At 36.6% G+C, this 13,818-nt stretch overlaps 1 protein-coding gene across 2 annotated transcripts in view; it reads left to right on the forward strand.

Annotated features, from left to right (window-relative positions):
• Positions 1-13,818, forward strand: part of LOC114141781 (dynein heavy chain 11, axonemal) — a 44,285-nt gene that overhangs the window by 11,960 nt on the left and 18,507 nt on the right. The window contains exons 29-55 of one of the 2 annotated variants that reach the window (XM_028012593.1): positions 3-155; positions 242-475; positions 1,676-1,807; positions 1,930-2,090; positions 2,171-2,327; positions 2,527-2,672; positions 2,753-2,869; positions 2,956-3,094; positions 3,246-3,338; positions 3,419-3,613; positions 3,691-3,768; positions 3,855-3,987; positions 4,857-4,984; positions 5,293-5,441; positions 5,547-5,697; positions 5,832-5,963; positions 7,086-7,259; positions 7,829-8,033; positions 9,099-9,264; positions 9,518-9,620; positions 10,368-10,607; positions 10,690-10,851; positions 10,951-11,144; positions 11,301-11,463; positions 11,876-11,999; positions 12,146-12,288; positions 12,751-12,912. In XM_028012593.1, the coding sequence (XP_027868394.1) occupies positions 3-155; positions 242-475; positions 1,676-1,807; positions 1,930-2,090; positions 2,171-2,327; positions 2,527-2,672; positions 2,753-2,869; positions 2,956-3,094; positions 3,246-3,338; positions 3,419-3,613; positions 3,691-3,768; positions 3,855-3,987; positions 4,857-4,984; positions 5,293-5,441; positions 5,547-5,697; positions 5,832-5,963; positions 7,086-7,259; positions 7,829-8,033; positions 9,099-9,264; positions 9,518-9,620; positions 10,368-10,607; positions 10,690-10,851; positions 10,951-11,144; positions 11,301-11,463; positions 11,876-11,999; positions 12,146-12,288; positions 12,751-12,912 (4,134 nt within the window). The other variant, XM_028012592.1, reaches the window with a different exon arrangement.

The raw sequence follows: 13,818 nt of genomic DNA on the forward strand, positions 1-13,818 counted from the left end.
AGGTTACTGTTTATCTTCCAAAACTGTTTGACAGCATGTCAGATCTTGAGTTTAACACAAGTGGTGTGCTGCACAATCCTAAACATGCTTTGGGCATGTACAGCAAAGAGAGAGAGTATGTCCAGTTCCAAACTGATTGTTTCTGTATTGGACGGGTAAGATTGAATTCAATATGATGGGATATAAAGTATGTCTCAGACATTTCTAATAAAAAACCTTTGGTAAAAATCCTAAACATAAGGTGGAAGAGTGGCTCACCCGTCTTGAGGAATCTATGAGGAACTGTATCAAGGTTCACCTGTCTGAAGCTGTGTCTTTATATGAGGACAGATCCAGAGAGCAGTGGATTCTTGAATTCCCCTCTCAAATTGCTCTCACTGGATCACAGATTTGGTGGAGCAATGATATGGAGCTTGTTTTTAGACGACTAGAAGAAGGTTTTGAGTCGGCATTAAAAGACTACAACAAGAAACAGGTAAGATTGGTTAATAATTTGTTTTTAATGAACGTTTCTTTGCAAGAAATAAATGGGAAAAAAAACTGAATGAATGTATAACTGAAGCACGAAGAAATCGATTAAAGAAATAATGTTTTGTGTATTTATGTAAAAGACGGACAAAATAACATAAAGACTCAAAGCACAAGCACTAAAGGATTGTAGCAAAACATTATAAAAATGCACTATTGGTCCAGTGTGATGCATTGAGGTTCTACTGAGAAACTTTGGCTCATCTTCAAAGTGATGTCAGTTTACCACGCACAAAATAAAGTATTTGCTGATAAAATACATTGTTTTATTTTTACCACATAGTTTCACTGGAATAAAAATGGGCCTTCATTCATTGTGTTAAAGGTTCAGTTAAGGTTGAAGGAACACAAAGACAAGTGTGTGGTTTTAATTCAATTCATATTGCTAAAGATTTTAGTCTATTGAAAAATTATTAGGTTCTGTTTGATAGTAAAATATAACACATAATAACCAGAATTCATATTTCACAAGTCATATCAAACCTTTTGTGGTCTATAACTGTTGATTGTTTGTGCAACTCAATGAGAAGAGAACATTAATGGAGCGTAACACAAAGTAGGTCCTTGGCTTAGACTGTCATGATGGTTTATGAAAGCAACAGTAGTTTTTACATTTTTGTTAGATTTTTTCTTTGGCATAGCTACAAACTGTTTGTTGCTTGCTGTTTATTTTTTTAAATTTGATTTTTGAAGTGGAGATTGTGTTCTTCATAATGATTCTTACATTGATCACATTGCCTCTTTATCATGTCAGACTCTGTGACCTGAGCAAGGCTTGAAGGAGTTTTATTTTGGGCTATGCTCATAATAAGTTGTCAAGTTGTCACGGTTGCCAGTTTCATCAGTAAAATCAAAGGTTAACTTGACCTTGACTTAATGTTTGGATAATCTTCATCTAGCATATAGCCATGCACTGATTAAACCTGCTTTTCTGCAACAATGGGGACAAATAATGCTTTACCCGATACAGGGTCCACATTCATTTATGTGGATTCAATGTTTTTCTTGAAGTGAATTTTTAACTCTGTTTAAGACCTATCATTGACACAAAGAGCTTGACCCAAGTAGTATTAAATATTGTTCTCATTTCACTCCCTTGTTTTCTCTGTTCTGACTACTATTGTTTGACTCTGTTTTACCCCTGAAGGTCTTCCAACTCAACATTCTCACAGAAATGCTCCTTGGTGAGCTGAGTCCTGGCGACAGACAGAAGATCATGAGTGTCTGCACTGTTGATGTCCATGCTAGAGACATTGTTGCCAGCCTCATTGACCAAAAGGTTGATTCAGATAACTTAGAAAGTACTTTAGCTGGAATTTAGTGTTTGTCATCATTAACTTAATATTTGCGTTTATCAAGAGGGTGTGTGTAGTAACAGTGTGCTCTTATGTCAACTCAAAGGTCACCAACTCTCAGGCATTCCAGTGGCTTTCCCAGCTTCGACACTGCTGGAATGAGAAACTGCAACAATGCTATGTCAACATCTGTGATGCTCAGTTCCTTTACTCATACGAGTATATCGGAAATACTTCTCGTCTGGTCATCACTCCCCTCACAGACCGGTATCAAAATCTTTTTTGATTTTCAGTCTCATAGTAAGATTACAACATGAATGATGAATAAAAAGCCCTTTTGTTTGTAGGTGCTACATCACATTGACTCAATCACTCCACCTGAACATGAGTGGAGCCCCAACAGGCCCTGCTGGAACAGGGAAAACTGAGACTACAAAGGATCTCGGCAGAGCCATGGCTGTCATGGTGTACATCTTCAACTGTTCTGAACAGATGGACTACAAGGTGAGTTGAACAACTAAAATTGTGAGTTGACAGTGTATTATAAAATGGAAGCACAAGGACTTTGTTTTGTATGCATTTGCATTTCCCTCCTTTTCTGTAATTTTCCTGAATAAAATCAAGTGTCGCACATTGCCTGATTTGTAAATAACTTTAACCTGTGGCTAACAATCTGCAAAATTTCTGCTTTGTTCATCTAAAGTCCATGGGAAACATCTACAAGGGTCTTGCACAGACTGGAGCATGGGGCTGCTTTGATGAATTCAACCGTATCCCTGTGGATGTCTTGTCAGTTGTCGCAGTTCAGATCAAAACCATTCAAGACGCTGTTCGTTCTAAGAAGGAATCGTAAGTAACTGAGTATTGGTATGCTCAAGTTTTATCATAGAATTGTGTACATTTCACCATCAATTTATGTTTCTATTTAGGTTCCTGTTCCTCAATCAGAATATCTCCTTAAAAAAATCAGTTGGGATTTTTATCACTATGAACCCAGGCTATGCTGGCAGGGCTGAGCTACCTGAGAACCTAAAGGCCCTTTTTAGGTGGGAATGAACACCAGTTTCTCCTTCAAATTGTTTTTTAATCAACAAAAAAAAAATAATATGAAAACTGTTTGTGTCCTGCATAGGCCCTGTGCCATGGTGGTGCCTGACACTGAGCTTATTTGTGAGATAATGTTGGTGGCAGAAGGCTTCCGTAGTGCTAAGCTTTTAGCCAGGAAGTTTACTACACTTTACAGTCTCTGCACAGAGTTACTTTCTAAGCAGGTAAGAAAAATCATTTGCAGGAAAATATCAGGCTACATAGAGCAGAAATGATTTATTTAGCAAGGTAAAACTTAGCAGCACAATATAAAAAACACAGGAAAGCTGTTGATAGCATTAGGAGTAGAGGTGATGTGTCTTTTTTGCTTTTTAGGACCATTATGATTGGGGTTTGCGTGCTGTCAAATCTGTTCTGGTTCTAGCTGGTTCTCTGAGAAGAAAAGACAAAACAAGACCAGAGGATCAGGTGACTTATGTGTGTCTATCCCTCCATAGTCAGTAAAGATATTAGTATGGTCTAATTTAAAATGGAATATTACTTCCAAGGTGTTGATGCGTGCACTGCGGGACTTCAATATGCCTAAAATTGTGACTGAAGATGTGACAGCCTTCCTGGGACTGCTTGGGGACTTGTTTCCAGGCCTGGAAGTTGAGAGAGAAAGAAACTTTGAACTTGAGAAGGTCATTAGAGAATCGACTGTGCAACTTGGATTGCAGCCTGAAGAAACCTTTATTCTAAAGGTGGGTCATTCAGTGAAAAAATTATTTCCTAAAGAGAAAAGGCCCAAATGATTTTGTCAACATCTTTTTTGTGGTAGGCAGTACAGCTGGAAGAACTCATGGCAGTTCGTCACTCTGTTTTTGTCATCGGAAGTGCTGGAACTGGAAAAAGCAAGGTGAAACTTTTGTTTTATTTTATGTGACAAAATACAATCACTTTGTAATTTAGATGTCAAATATGGGGTGTTGACATTTTCAACAGATTCTGAGAGTTCTTCATAAAACATATGTAAAGCTAAGATGGAAGCCAGTCTGGAATGACCTCAATCCAAAGGCGATTGACAGAGATGAACTTTTTGGATTCATTCATCCTGCAACTCGGGAGTGGAAAGATGGTAAAGAGGCTGGTGCTACAAGAATAAGGGAAATCCTTAGTAGATTAGAAATCATTCGTCGATTTGCAGCTTCATGTTTGCATACTTCCACACAACCAGAGGAAATTGCTCAATTACTAGACATTATATTGCCCTCTACATTTATTACCTCTGATAATGATATGCAAATAATTCTAAAGTAAACTAATCTTTTAATGCAGTTGCGTTAATCTTGCTCTGTAAAATGTAGACGAAAATCCAATGTTTGCCAGGGCCATTGATCGAGATACAACCCCACTGAATCTCAGAGCCTCAACATACATAAAAGTGAGATGTTAAGAAATTGACCTCTTCTTAGCTGTCATCTTCATACCCAAAGAAAATAAGTTATACATTTCTAATTTAAACTTTCTAAACAAATTGTTGTCTGAATTTAAAAATTCACCAGGGATTGTTAGATGTTATGGACTAGCGAACAAGAGATTTTGGTGGAATTAATTATCTTTTTTTTATATATGCAATTTCTTCCCCACTAAAAAATTGACAAAACTCATGTATAGAGTAAGAAAAATTATGTGAGTGAGAGTGCTATTTCAGTAAAAAAAAAAGAGGAAATTTTTAGGCTTTTTAATAATTATTGCTGTGTGTGCCAATAGTTAATGAGGATGCTGTATGTAAAAGAACTTGGTCTTTGTATTTCTGTTACACTGACATGCATCAAAGTGAGGAATAAAAAGTAAAATGGGGACAGAGATTTGAACTTTGCAGCATTTTTATTCGACCCACGTCTTTAATGTGGGCAACAAAATTGTGACAGAAGTGTTTTACTTATAGGTGAAAACCTTGCTTACTCTTTCCAATTTTTTTGGTCCCTTCAATATCTGTACAAGGTTTGCTTTCATTACTGATGCGGCAGCAGGCAAACATCTCCCACCATGGGCCTAAGTGGATTGTGTTGGATGGAGACATTGATCCAATGTGGATTGAATCACTCAACACAGTGATGGATGATAACAAGGTACCTCCCTCCTGTTCACTCATACACTATTGTACAACTCATTGCAACCAAGGTGGTGTGTACAGAAAGAAGATGTTTCTTCCTCCTTCAGTCATCACTTCCTGGAGTTTAAGTACTTTTCAGCCTCTTGTCAGAGCGATAAATGTTTTCAGTGTGAATTTTTTATTTGTTTTTTATTTTTTTCCCATTGAAAATAGTACTTTAAATAGCAATTCTAGACTGAAAAGATATGTGTCTATTTATTGTACGCATTGCTTAGGGCCTCAAATGGCACATTTTAAAGTGTAATGATTTGGAAAATCTTTTAGGTCCTGACTCTGGCCAGTAATGAGCGTGTGCCTCTCACCCTTTCCATGAGGCTTGTATTCGAAATCAGTCATCTTAAGATGGCCACACCTGCTACAGTGTCTAGAGCAGGAATTCTTTATGTTAACCAACAGGACTTGGGCTGGAACCCGTGAGTTTATACATTTCTATTATCTTAATATCCACCTGAAATCTAATCTGTTTGTAGCATAATGTTAATTTTAGCTTACAGTGTGCAAATCACATTGCTGCTCAGGTACGTTACAAGCTGGATTGATAGACGGGAACGGCAAACAGAACGTGCTCACCTGATGATACTGTTTGATAAATATGTTCCTCGTTGTCTTGAGCAGATGAAAAAAAGTTTTAAAACCATAACTCCTATCCCGGAGAACTCCATGATACAGGTAAATATCAAACAAACAAGCAAACGTATTTACTGTATAAGTGGATGTCTATATTTATCTGTATATCTATTGTTGTTTGTAAATCTTCATGGCCATAAAACTGACATGTTACTATTATTTATCTTTTCATTCAGACACTGTGCACTTTGCTCGACTGCCTTTTAACTGCAGAAAATATTTCTGCTGAGTCTCCTCGTGAAATCTATGAGACATATTTCACCTTTGCTTGCATCTGGGCTTTTGGAGGAGCCCTCTATAAAGATCAGGTGACTCATTAGTTTTGAGTTATTTAAGGAAATACTTGAGCCTTTAGAAATTTGACCCAATTTGGCCTACAATTCATGATGAAAGTGTCATATTCAGTTTAGAGTGTAATTCATTAGTCATTTGCTTTGTGAAGTAAATTAGCCAAATACAATGTTGACTTTGTTTCAGGTGTTGTCAAAGAAGAGAATAGTTATAAAAAATAACTGAGGCTAATATTAACTGACCAAACTGCTGACACTGTATTAATCAAACTAAATGAAGATGAAGCAGACAAGTGTGTCTAATTTTATAGAAAGTTGTTTATAAGACTTCCTATGACTTGATCTTTTCTGCTGCCTCATCATTTATTATGGCTGTCATTCTTTTAGATGTTCACCACATTTGTGCTGCTATCGTACGCTAGGTGCACAAACCCACATTTTTATTTGCCTAATTGGAAGTACTCATACTTTAGACTACTTCAGGTTTTGGAAGGTAGTATAGTTATTTACCAAGATAGCTTTGAAAGTACAGATTGGACAAAGCTGACCAATAACTGGAGTTAAACAATACTTCAGTTAAATTCAGTGAGTTTACACTGAAAACCCCAGCAGTTTTAGCTTTTATTAAACGATTTATCTGTGTTCTTTGAATTGAAAGTAATACATTTAATTTTATTTTCCCAAAACATCAACATTTTGTTTAATACACTTGAAGAAAACAATCTGTTTAACACTGCCACATAATTGCTAGAGAAAATTGCTATGTCAGAGAAAATATTAAATAAATAAGAGCAGACCCTGTAAAATATCTGAATCAACGCTGGGATATTAGATTCAGTATCTTGGGTTATAACTGCTTCGTCATAAAAAAGGAAATTCATTTTGTGTCCTTTTGTTAGTCTACATTAAACAAGGTATTTTTTCTGAGATATTGTGTTTGTTACTTGTGGCAGCATGCTTGGACAAATAAAAACAGACTTAAATCAATTAATGTCAACAAGTAATCAAGGCAAGCTACATGAATTGCTTTAATCCATAATGGAAAAGTTGTGAAGATGATCTAGTTAAACTTTGAGCCAATTAAGTGAGTCCAATAAATTAATGTGCATTTGTTTTTTTCTGTTTTTTATGAATGTTCAGCTGCATGATTACCAAGTGAAGTTCAGTCAGTGGTGGACCAAAGAAATGAGGACAGTTAAGTTCCCCACACAAGGAACAGTTTTTGACTACTACCTTGACCACCAGACCAAGCGCTTTCTGCCCTGGAGTGATGTTGTACCAAGCTTTGAAGTGGAAAACCACACACCATTACAGGTAAAAACTCCTGCAAGTTATGAGGAGAAGAATACTGAGCAGTAAAAGCAAACTTTTGAAAAGTGTTTGACAAATAATCACAATCACAAGAGGCAAAATAACCAAAAATGAACAATGCCGGCATATTAAAAATGTTTGTATGCTTCAATGAACATAATAAGAGAGGGTAAAGTCACATCATGGGGTTATGGCAGGGGTGCTGAAATGGAAGATAGGCTTGCCACTGAGTCTGATTACCGTCTACCACTCCCTGTACTGGAGCGTGTGGGGGTGAAGACACGAGCAACAAGACTCGAGCTATCACCCACGCTCCTTTGTGTTTCTTTATGCTCCTGCGTACAGCTGCCTGCGCTCCAAAGGCTCTTGCTGAGCCGTAATTAACGGGGTTTTGTTCTGAGCAAATGATGCTATTATGACAGAATAGTTGTGGTGTTCTGGGGAAATCCAAGAAATTATAAATCACATACAATTCACTGAACACATGTCTGTCAATAAATCACACTCAAAGAAAGCCATAATAACCATGTATGTTTCTGTTCTCCATCTTCCTGCTGTTCCCGTGATTGCAGGCTGTTGTGGTGCACACACCAGAGACCATGCGTCTTAGCTACTTCATGAACTTGTTGCTGGAGAGGAGGCAGCCGGTGATGCTTGTGGGGAATGCTGGAGTGGGAAAGACTGAACTTGTCAGAAACAAGTTAGACACTCTGTCAGAGAGTTACACAACCTCAAAAGTACCCTTCAACTACTACACCACCTCCCTCATGTTGCAAGGTGAGAGGGTTTTTGATTTGTTGCACAGTAGCACATCAAGTACACTGTAGCACCATCTGGTGGCAATGATTAGATTTTGAGAGGGTGAAGGTGTGGAGAACTTCAGTCACTAGGAATTTTCCCTTACAAATCTCCTACATCTTTTGTATTGTAAAAGTGTTTCTAACCTGTCACCTTTATTTGTAACATTTCTAACAGCAGCTCCAGTGTATTTCATTAGGATTATATGAGAAAGACCAACAATTGTAATTGTAAAGTGTAAATCTGAGTAAAGTTGTATGTTTCTTGGGCATCATTCTAAGCTTGTGGTCTTCTAACAGCTCCTCTAAAACTCAGCTCCTCTAACAGGATTTCTTTCAGGATTGCCATGTATTCACCTCCATTCATCTTTCCATCAACTCTGACTAGCTTTCCTGGTGCAAAAATGTCTACGGTATGATGCCTTTACTTCCATGTTTCACATTTGGAATGGTGATGTGCAATATTAGCTTTCTGCAATATTGATTTTATATCATATTGGCTCAAAAAGTTTAAATTTGGTGTCATCGCTGGCTGTATCTACCACATGACTTGTGCCACAGTGCAAGCCAGACTTCTTCTTCCTTTCCTTCAAAAAGACAATTTTTAAGGTCACCCTTTTAGATTCATGACTAATAGTTGGCCTATGTTAACAGATGCAAACAGTTGGATCTCTGTAGCTCCTTCAGTGATACTTTTGGCCTCTTAGCTGCTTCTCTGACTAATACTCTCTTTTCTCAGGCCTGTCAGTTTAGTTAAATGTCACTTTCATTGTAAGTTTGTGGTTGTACCAGTAACATTTTCATCTCTGGCCTGTCCAATGTGTTTTGTGGTCTTGATGATGCCTATAACAAACCTCAGAACCTTCACAACTAACTTTTTAAGACAATAGTCTCTGGTGGTTTTTATTTAGTTGTGTAATATGATGTATGTACTGTATGTTGTAATATGACAGACAGAATGTCAAAGTTCAAGTAATTTCTTTGCAATACAGTGAACGTGTTATTTCTAAGCTGTGTTTTACTCCCATTGTTACTTTTTTTGTAGAGATTTTAGAGCAACCATTAGAGAAAAGAGCAGGAAGAAGCTACTCACCTGTAGGCAACAAGAGGCTAGTCTATTTTATAGATGACATGAACATACCAGCTGTTGATAGCTATGGAACAGTGCAGCCTCATGCTCTTATACGTCAGCATCTGGATTTTGGACACTGGTGAGAAAACACCCCCACACCTACATGTTATTTCAGATATAACCTTGCAAAACGTATATAACAAGTCAAAGTGTTTAAGAGGTTTTTCACAAACATTCTCTTGACAGGCTTAGTAACCTCTAGCAGTAACTTCTTGCAAAATTGACAGGCCGGTAATAGCAGCAACATGTTATTTATAACGTGGAAAGTTAGCATTACTGCATGTACTTAAATTGCAAATATGCACAAAATATTTTCTTCATCCACTTTGTAGGTATTGCAGACAGAAATTGACTTTAAAAGAGGTCCAAAATACCCAGTATGTTGCATGCATGAATCCAGCTGCTGGGAGCTTCATCATCAACCCCAGATTACAGGTACATTTAACAATGAAACAGCTCCTTATTGTGCACTGATCTTTATTTTAGATTTCACTACAAATGTGTTTTGTAAGGTCCAAAAAAGCCTGCTCTATACATAAAGAAAGGCTTTTGAGAGTTTGTGGATTCAGAAAGAGTAGTGAGTCAATAAAAAGATAATACATGTGTTTTTATCAGAAGTGTTATCAGGATTTCAATATTGTTGACAGGACAAAATTAGCAATGACCAGAGTAGAACGTTTTTAAACTTATGAAATATGTGATTAGTGAAGTATAAACATAATTTTGGTTATAATTATTCTGTGAGGTTGAGATAGCATAAAGACGTCCTATATATCTCATTTTAAAGCATACATTTAAACACTAAATGTTTAAATTACGTTTAAATTTTGAACAAAAAAACAAAACAAAAACAAAGACAACAAGAAACTGAGAAAAAGGTAAAAGATATAAGTTCCAAGGTCTGAGGCTATTCCAGAATCAACTGAAACAATTTAATTTAAATTAATCAGCAACATTTTTAGATGGTTTACATATGTTCTTACTAAACATACAGTATATGTATGTACATTTTATTTAACGTAGTAAAAGTTCTTTTTAGAGTAAAATTACTTTTTTAAGAGAGATCTGCTTAAGAAAGTAGTTTTCTTTTGGTAATTTGAGAATTTATTACAGTGATAATTTGACATGTATTATGTCCAGATAATGTCATGTTCATTTCTACTGTATTTTTATTCTCAACAGAGACATTTCTCAGTGTTTGCAGTAAACTTCCCTTCGCCAGAGTCTCGGGCATCAATCTATGGTCAGATCTTGTGTGGGCATTTAAAACAAAGAGCTTTCAGTCAGTCGGTCCAGAAAACTGCTGCTGCTGTTGTTCGAGCTCTCATGACTCTTCATGACAAGATGGTTCAGAGTTTTGTACCCACAGCAATCAAGTTTCACTACATATTTAATCTTCGAGACATGTCAAACGTCTTTCAGGTATTGTATATAACAAGCTGAGATTATACTTGACTTAATTTTTAAAAAATAAAATATAGACATGATTATTCTTGTTATTTAGGGTATCCTTTTAGCTGGTCCACAGACCACGAGGGACAGCATTGACCTGGTGGCGTTGTGGCTGCACGAGTCCTGCAGAGTCTATTCAGACAGACTGGTAGACATGAAGGACATGCAGCTTTTCCAGAAGATCCAAATGGAGACTGTGCATGAATGCTTTGAGGTGCAATTCATATGAAGATAAATATGATAAACTTCAGTTCTTTACTTACTTACAGATTGCAATCATTACATGAAAAACTACACCTCTGTCCTTCTCCAGGGACTGGAAGATAAAAAAGTGGACAAACAGAACCTACTCTATTGCCACTTTGCCAACATGGACAGAAGTCATTGCTATGCCCCTTTCAATGACTGGTCTATGCTCAGGACCATCCTCACTGAGGCTTTAAAAAGCTACAATGAGCTCTATCCAACTATGAGCCTTGTACTGTTTGAAGATGCCATACAACATGTGTGAGCATCGTTTGACTTATTATTATTATTACATTATGTGTGATTAATATAGTGAGCTTGATAAAACATGATTGGATGATAATAGAAATAATAAGTAATAGTAGTAAATAATAAATGTGGCATAACATGACTTAAAAAAGATTATATTGTCACCAGCTGTCGCATCAGCCGTATCCTGGAGGCGCCGAGGTCTCATGGCCTACTGGTGGGAGTGGGGGGCAGCGGAAAGCAGAGTCTGACTCGCCTCGCTTCCTACATGTCTTCTGTGGAAGTCTTCCAAATCACACCGAGAAAGGGTTATAGCATCCAGGACCTCAATGTAAATGTCAATTATACTTTAAATGCATTTTTTAGCCATGGTTTTCAGATGCAACTGATAATTAAACTACTTGAATAAACATTTTCTTAAAGTTCCTGCTCTATTTACTACTGCAACTTATTGATTTAACTCTTTTTGCTCAGCTTCAGGTTACTGCAATTCACTGTTATTCAGCTTCTTCAGTGGAGCAAGAAATGTTTGTCAGATACAATTAGGAGCCACTTTCAAGTGTTTTAATATTTCACTGATGCTTTACATGTTTCATTTTAAGCATTAATTACTTAAAAATGGAATCCATACTGTATCCACTGGGTTATTGAACAGTCTGAATTTTCCAGTGGACCTCACATTTGGTTGATAATCACAACTTTTCCTTGTGAAGTTTGGCTTTATTTCGCTATTTTTTTTGCAGACGGACCTTGCTGGGTTATTACTAAAGGCTGGAGTAAAGAATCATCGTGTGACTTTGCTTCTGACAGATGCACAGATACCTGATGACCGGTTTCTGGTCATTGTTAATAACATACTGGCATCAGGTCAGATTCAAAATCCATGCTATTTGTGCAGTTTTAATGGCAGATATCTTTTGTCTTTCTAATTTTTCTTCACTGAAATAGGAACTAAATAATTGTAATTGCCAAAACTCTTCAGTTTGTCATTAGAGGGGTTTTTTTTCTATTAGGTGAAAGTCCAGAGATCTTCTGTGAGGAGGAGATTGAACACATTGTGTCAAGTGTGAGAAGAGAGGTGCGCAGCCTCGGACTGCTGGATGACAAGGAGAACTGCTGGAGATTCTTTACACACCGAGTGCAACAACAACTTACGGTGAAGATATTCTGAATATAAACTGTGGTGTCTTTAATAGTGCTTTTTATGTGAAGTTTAAGAATTAAGAAAATCTTTAAGGACTTTTACCAACCGTTAAAAGGACACTGGAAATCAAAACAATGTATTAACATATTTTCTGCTTGCAAGGACTGTTTTTAGCCAGAACAATTAATAGTAAAGCTGTTGCAAAATATTAAAAAGTATATATTTTGAGAGTCTGTGTAAAGCAAATACAGAAAACTAGATAAATTAGATTAAAAAAGGATGAACTGGCTTTCAATTCACATGTAAGGCGTCCACCAAAGTTTTTGTTTCTTACACCAACAGCTTGCTCGTAGTCTTTGAAACTAGGGGAGTTATCCCACTTGTACACACTTCATTTTGATTTTTGGACATACTGTAATTTATATAGAAACTTGGTAAAACACATGCTCAGATTTTTTTGATTTTTGCTTGCAGGTAGTACTGTGTATGTCTCCTGTTGGCAATGCCCTGCGTGTCAGGGCCCGTCGGTTCCCGGCTCTCATTAACTGTACAACCATCGACTGGTTTCATCCTTGGACAACTGAGGCTCTGCAGTCGGTGAGCTACAGGTTCATCCATGAAATTGATGGAATTGAGGTAAGCCTGTTGATACATGAATCTAATATCACCATCTGTTCTTCATTTAGCCTGAATAGTTAAATTATGAATGAAATTATTTTAGAAAATATAATTTTCATTATGTAATATATTATAAAGTATAAATTTCAACATTTGTATGATGTGCGTAGTTTTGTCATTTATTTGGATTTTATGCAATTGATGATCCCAAAGTAAAATAAAATAAATGGTTTTCTATTTATTTTTCAAACCAAAATCTAAAAACTAAGGGTTCATTGTTTGCAGACTCCTTAAGTAACTTCTTTGATGAAGCAGCTTTTGCTGCAATTACAGCTGTGAGTGTAGTGTAGTATGTTTCCATGAGCTTTTCACATCTATAAGCTGATATTTTTGCTAATTCTTGTTTCAAGTTCAAACTCAGCCAGGTTGGATGAATAGGTTGAGTAAACTTCCAATTGAAAGCCTAGCTAAAACGTTTGTAATAGATTTAGGTTTACCTTTTTGTCTTGTTCACTCTTATTCATAAATGTGCTTTGAACTAAGCCACTGGATTGTAATTTTGTCTGTATATTTAGTGTCATTGTTCTGCTGGAAGGTAAACTTCCATCCCCAAACTCTCTTTGTCTTTTTCATCAGATTCAGCAGTTTTCTTAAAGAACAGATTTTCTTTAAGAAAACTGACCCTGTATTGCTCCATCGTTTGCCAAAATGTCTTTTATCTTGCGACAGTATGTTCTGCAGAATTATTCTCAGCCACTCATAGATTGTTGCATGTACACCAAAATGTTCTTAACAAAATTACAAAATGTTGACAAAATGTTCTTTGACATGTTTTGTCTTCTACATGACTTAGTCTCTTGTCTGCTAGTCTAATTTGTAGTCTCATTGCTGGTCTTTTAAGTTTAGGCCATGCGGTGGGTGATT

This window comes from Xiphophorus couchianus, chromosome 3 (genome assembly GCF_001444195.1).
Source record: "Xiphophorus couchianus chromosome 3, X_couchianus-1.0, whole genome shotgun sequence".
NCBI classification, from domain to species: Eukaryota; Metazoa; Chordata; class Actinopteri; order Cyprinodontiformes; family Poeciliidae; genus Xiphophorus; species Xiphophorus couchianus.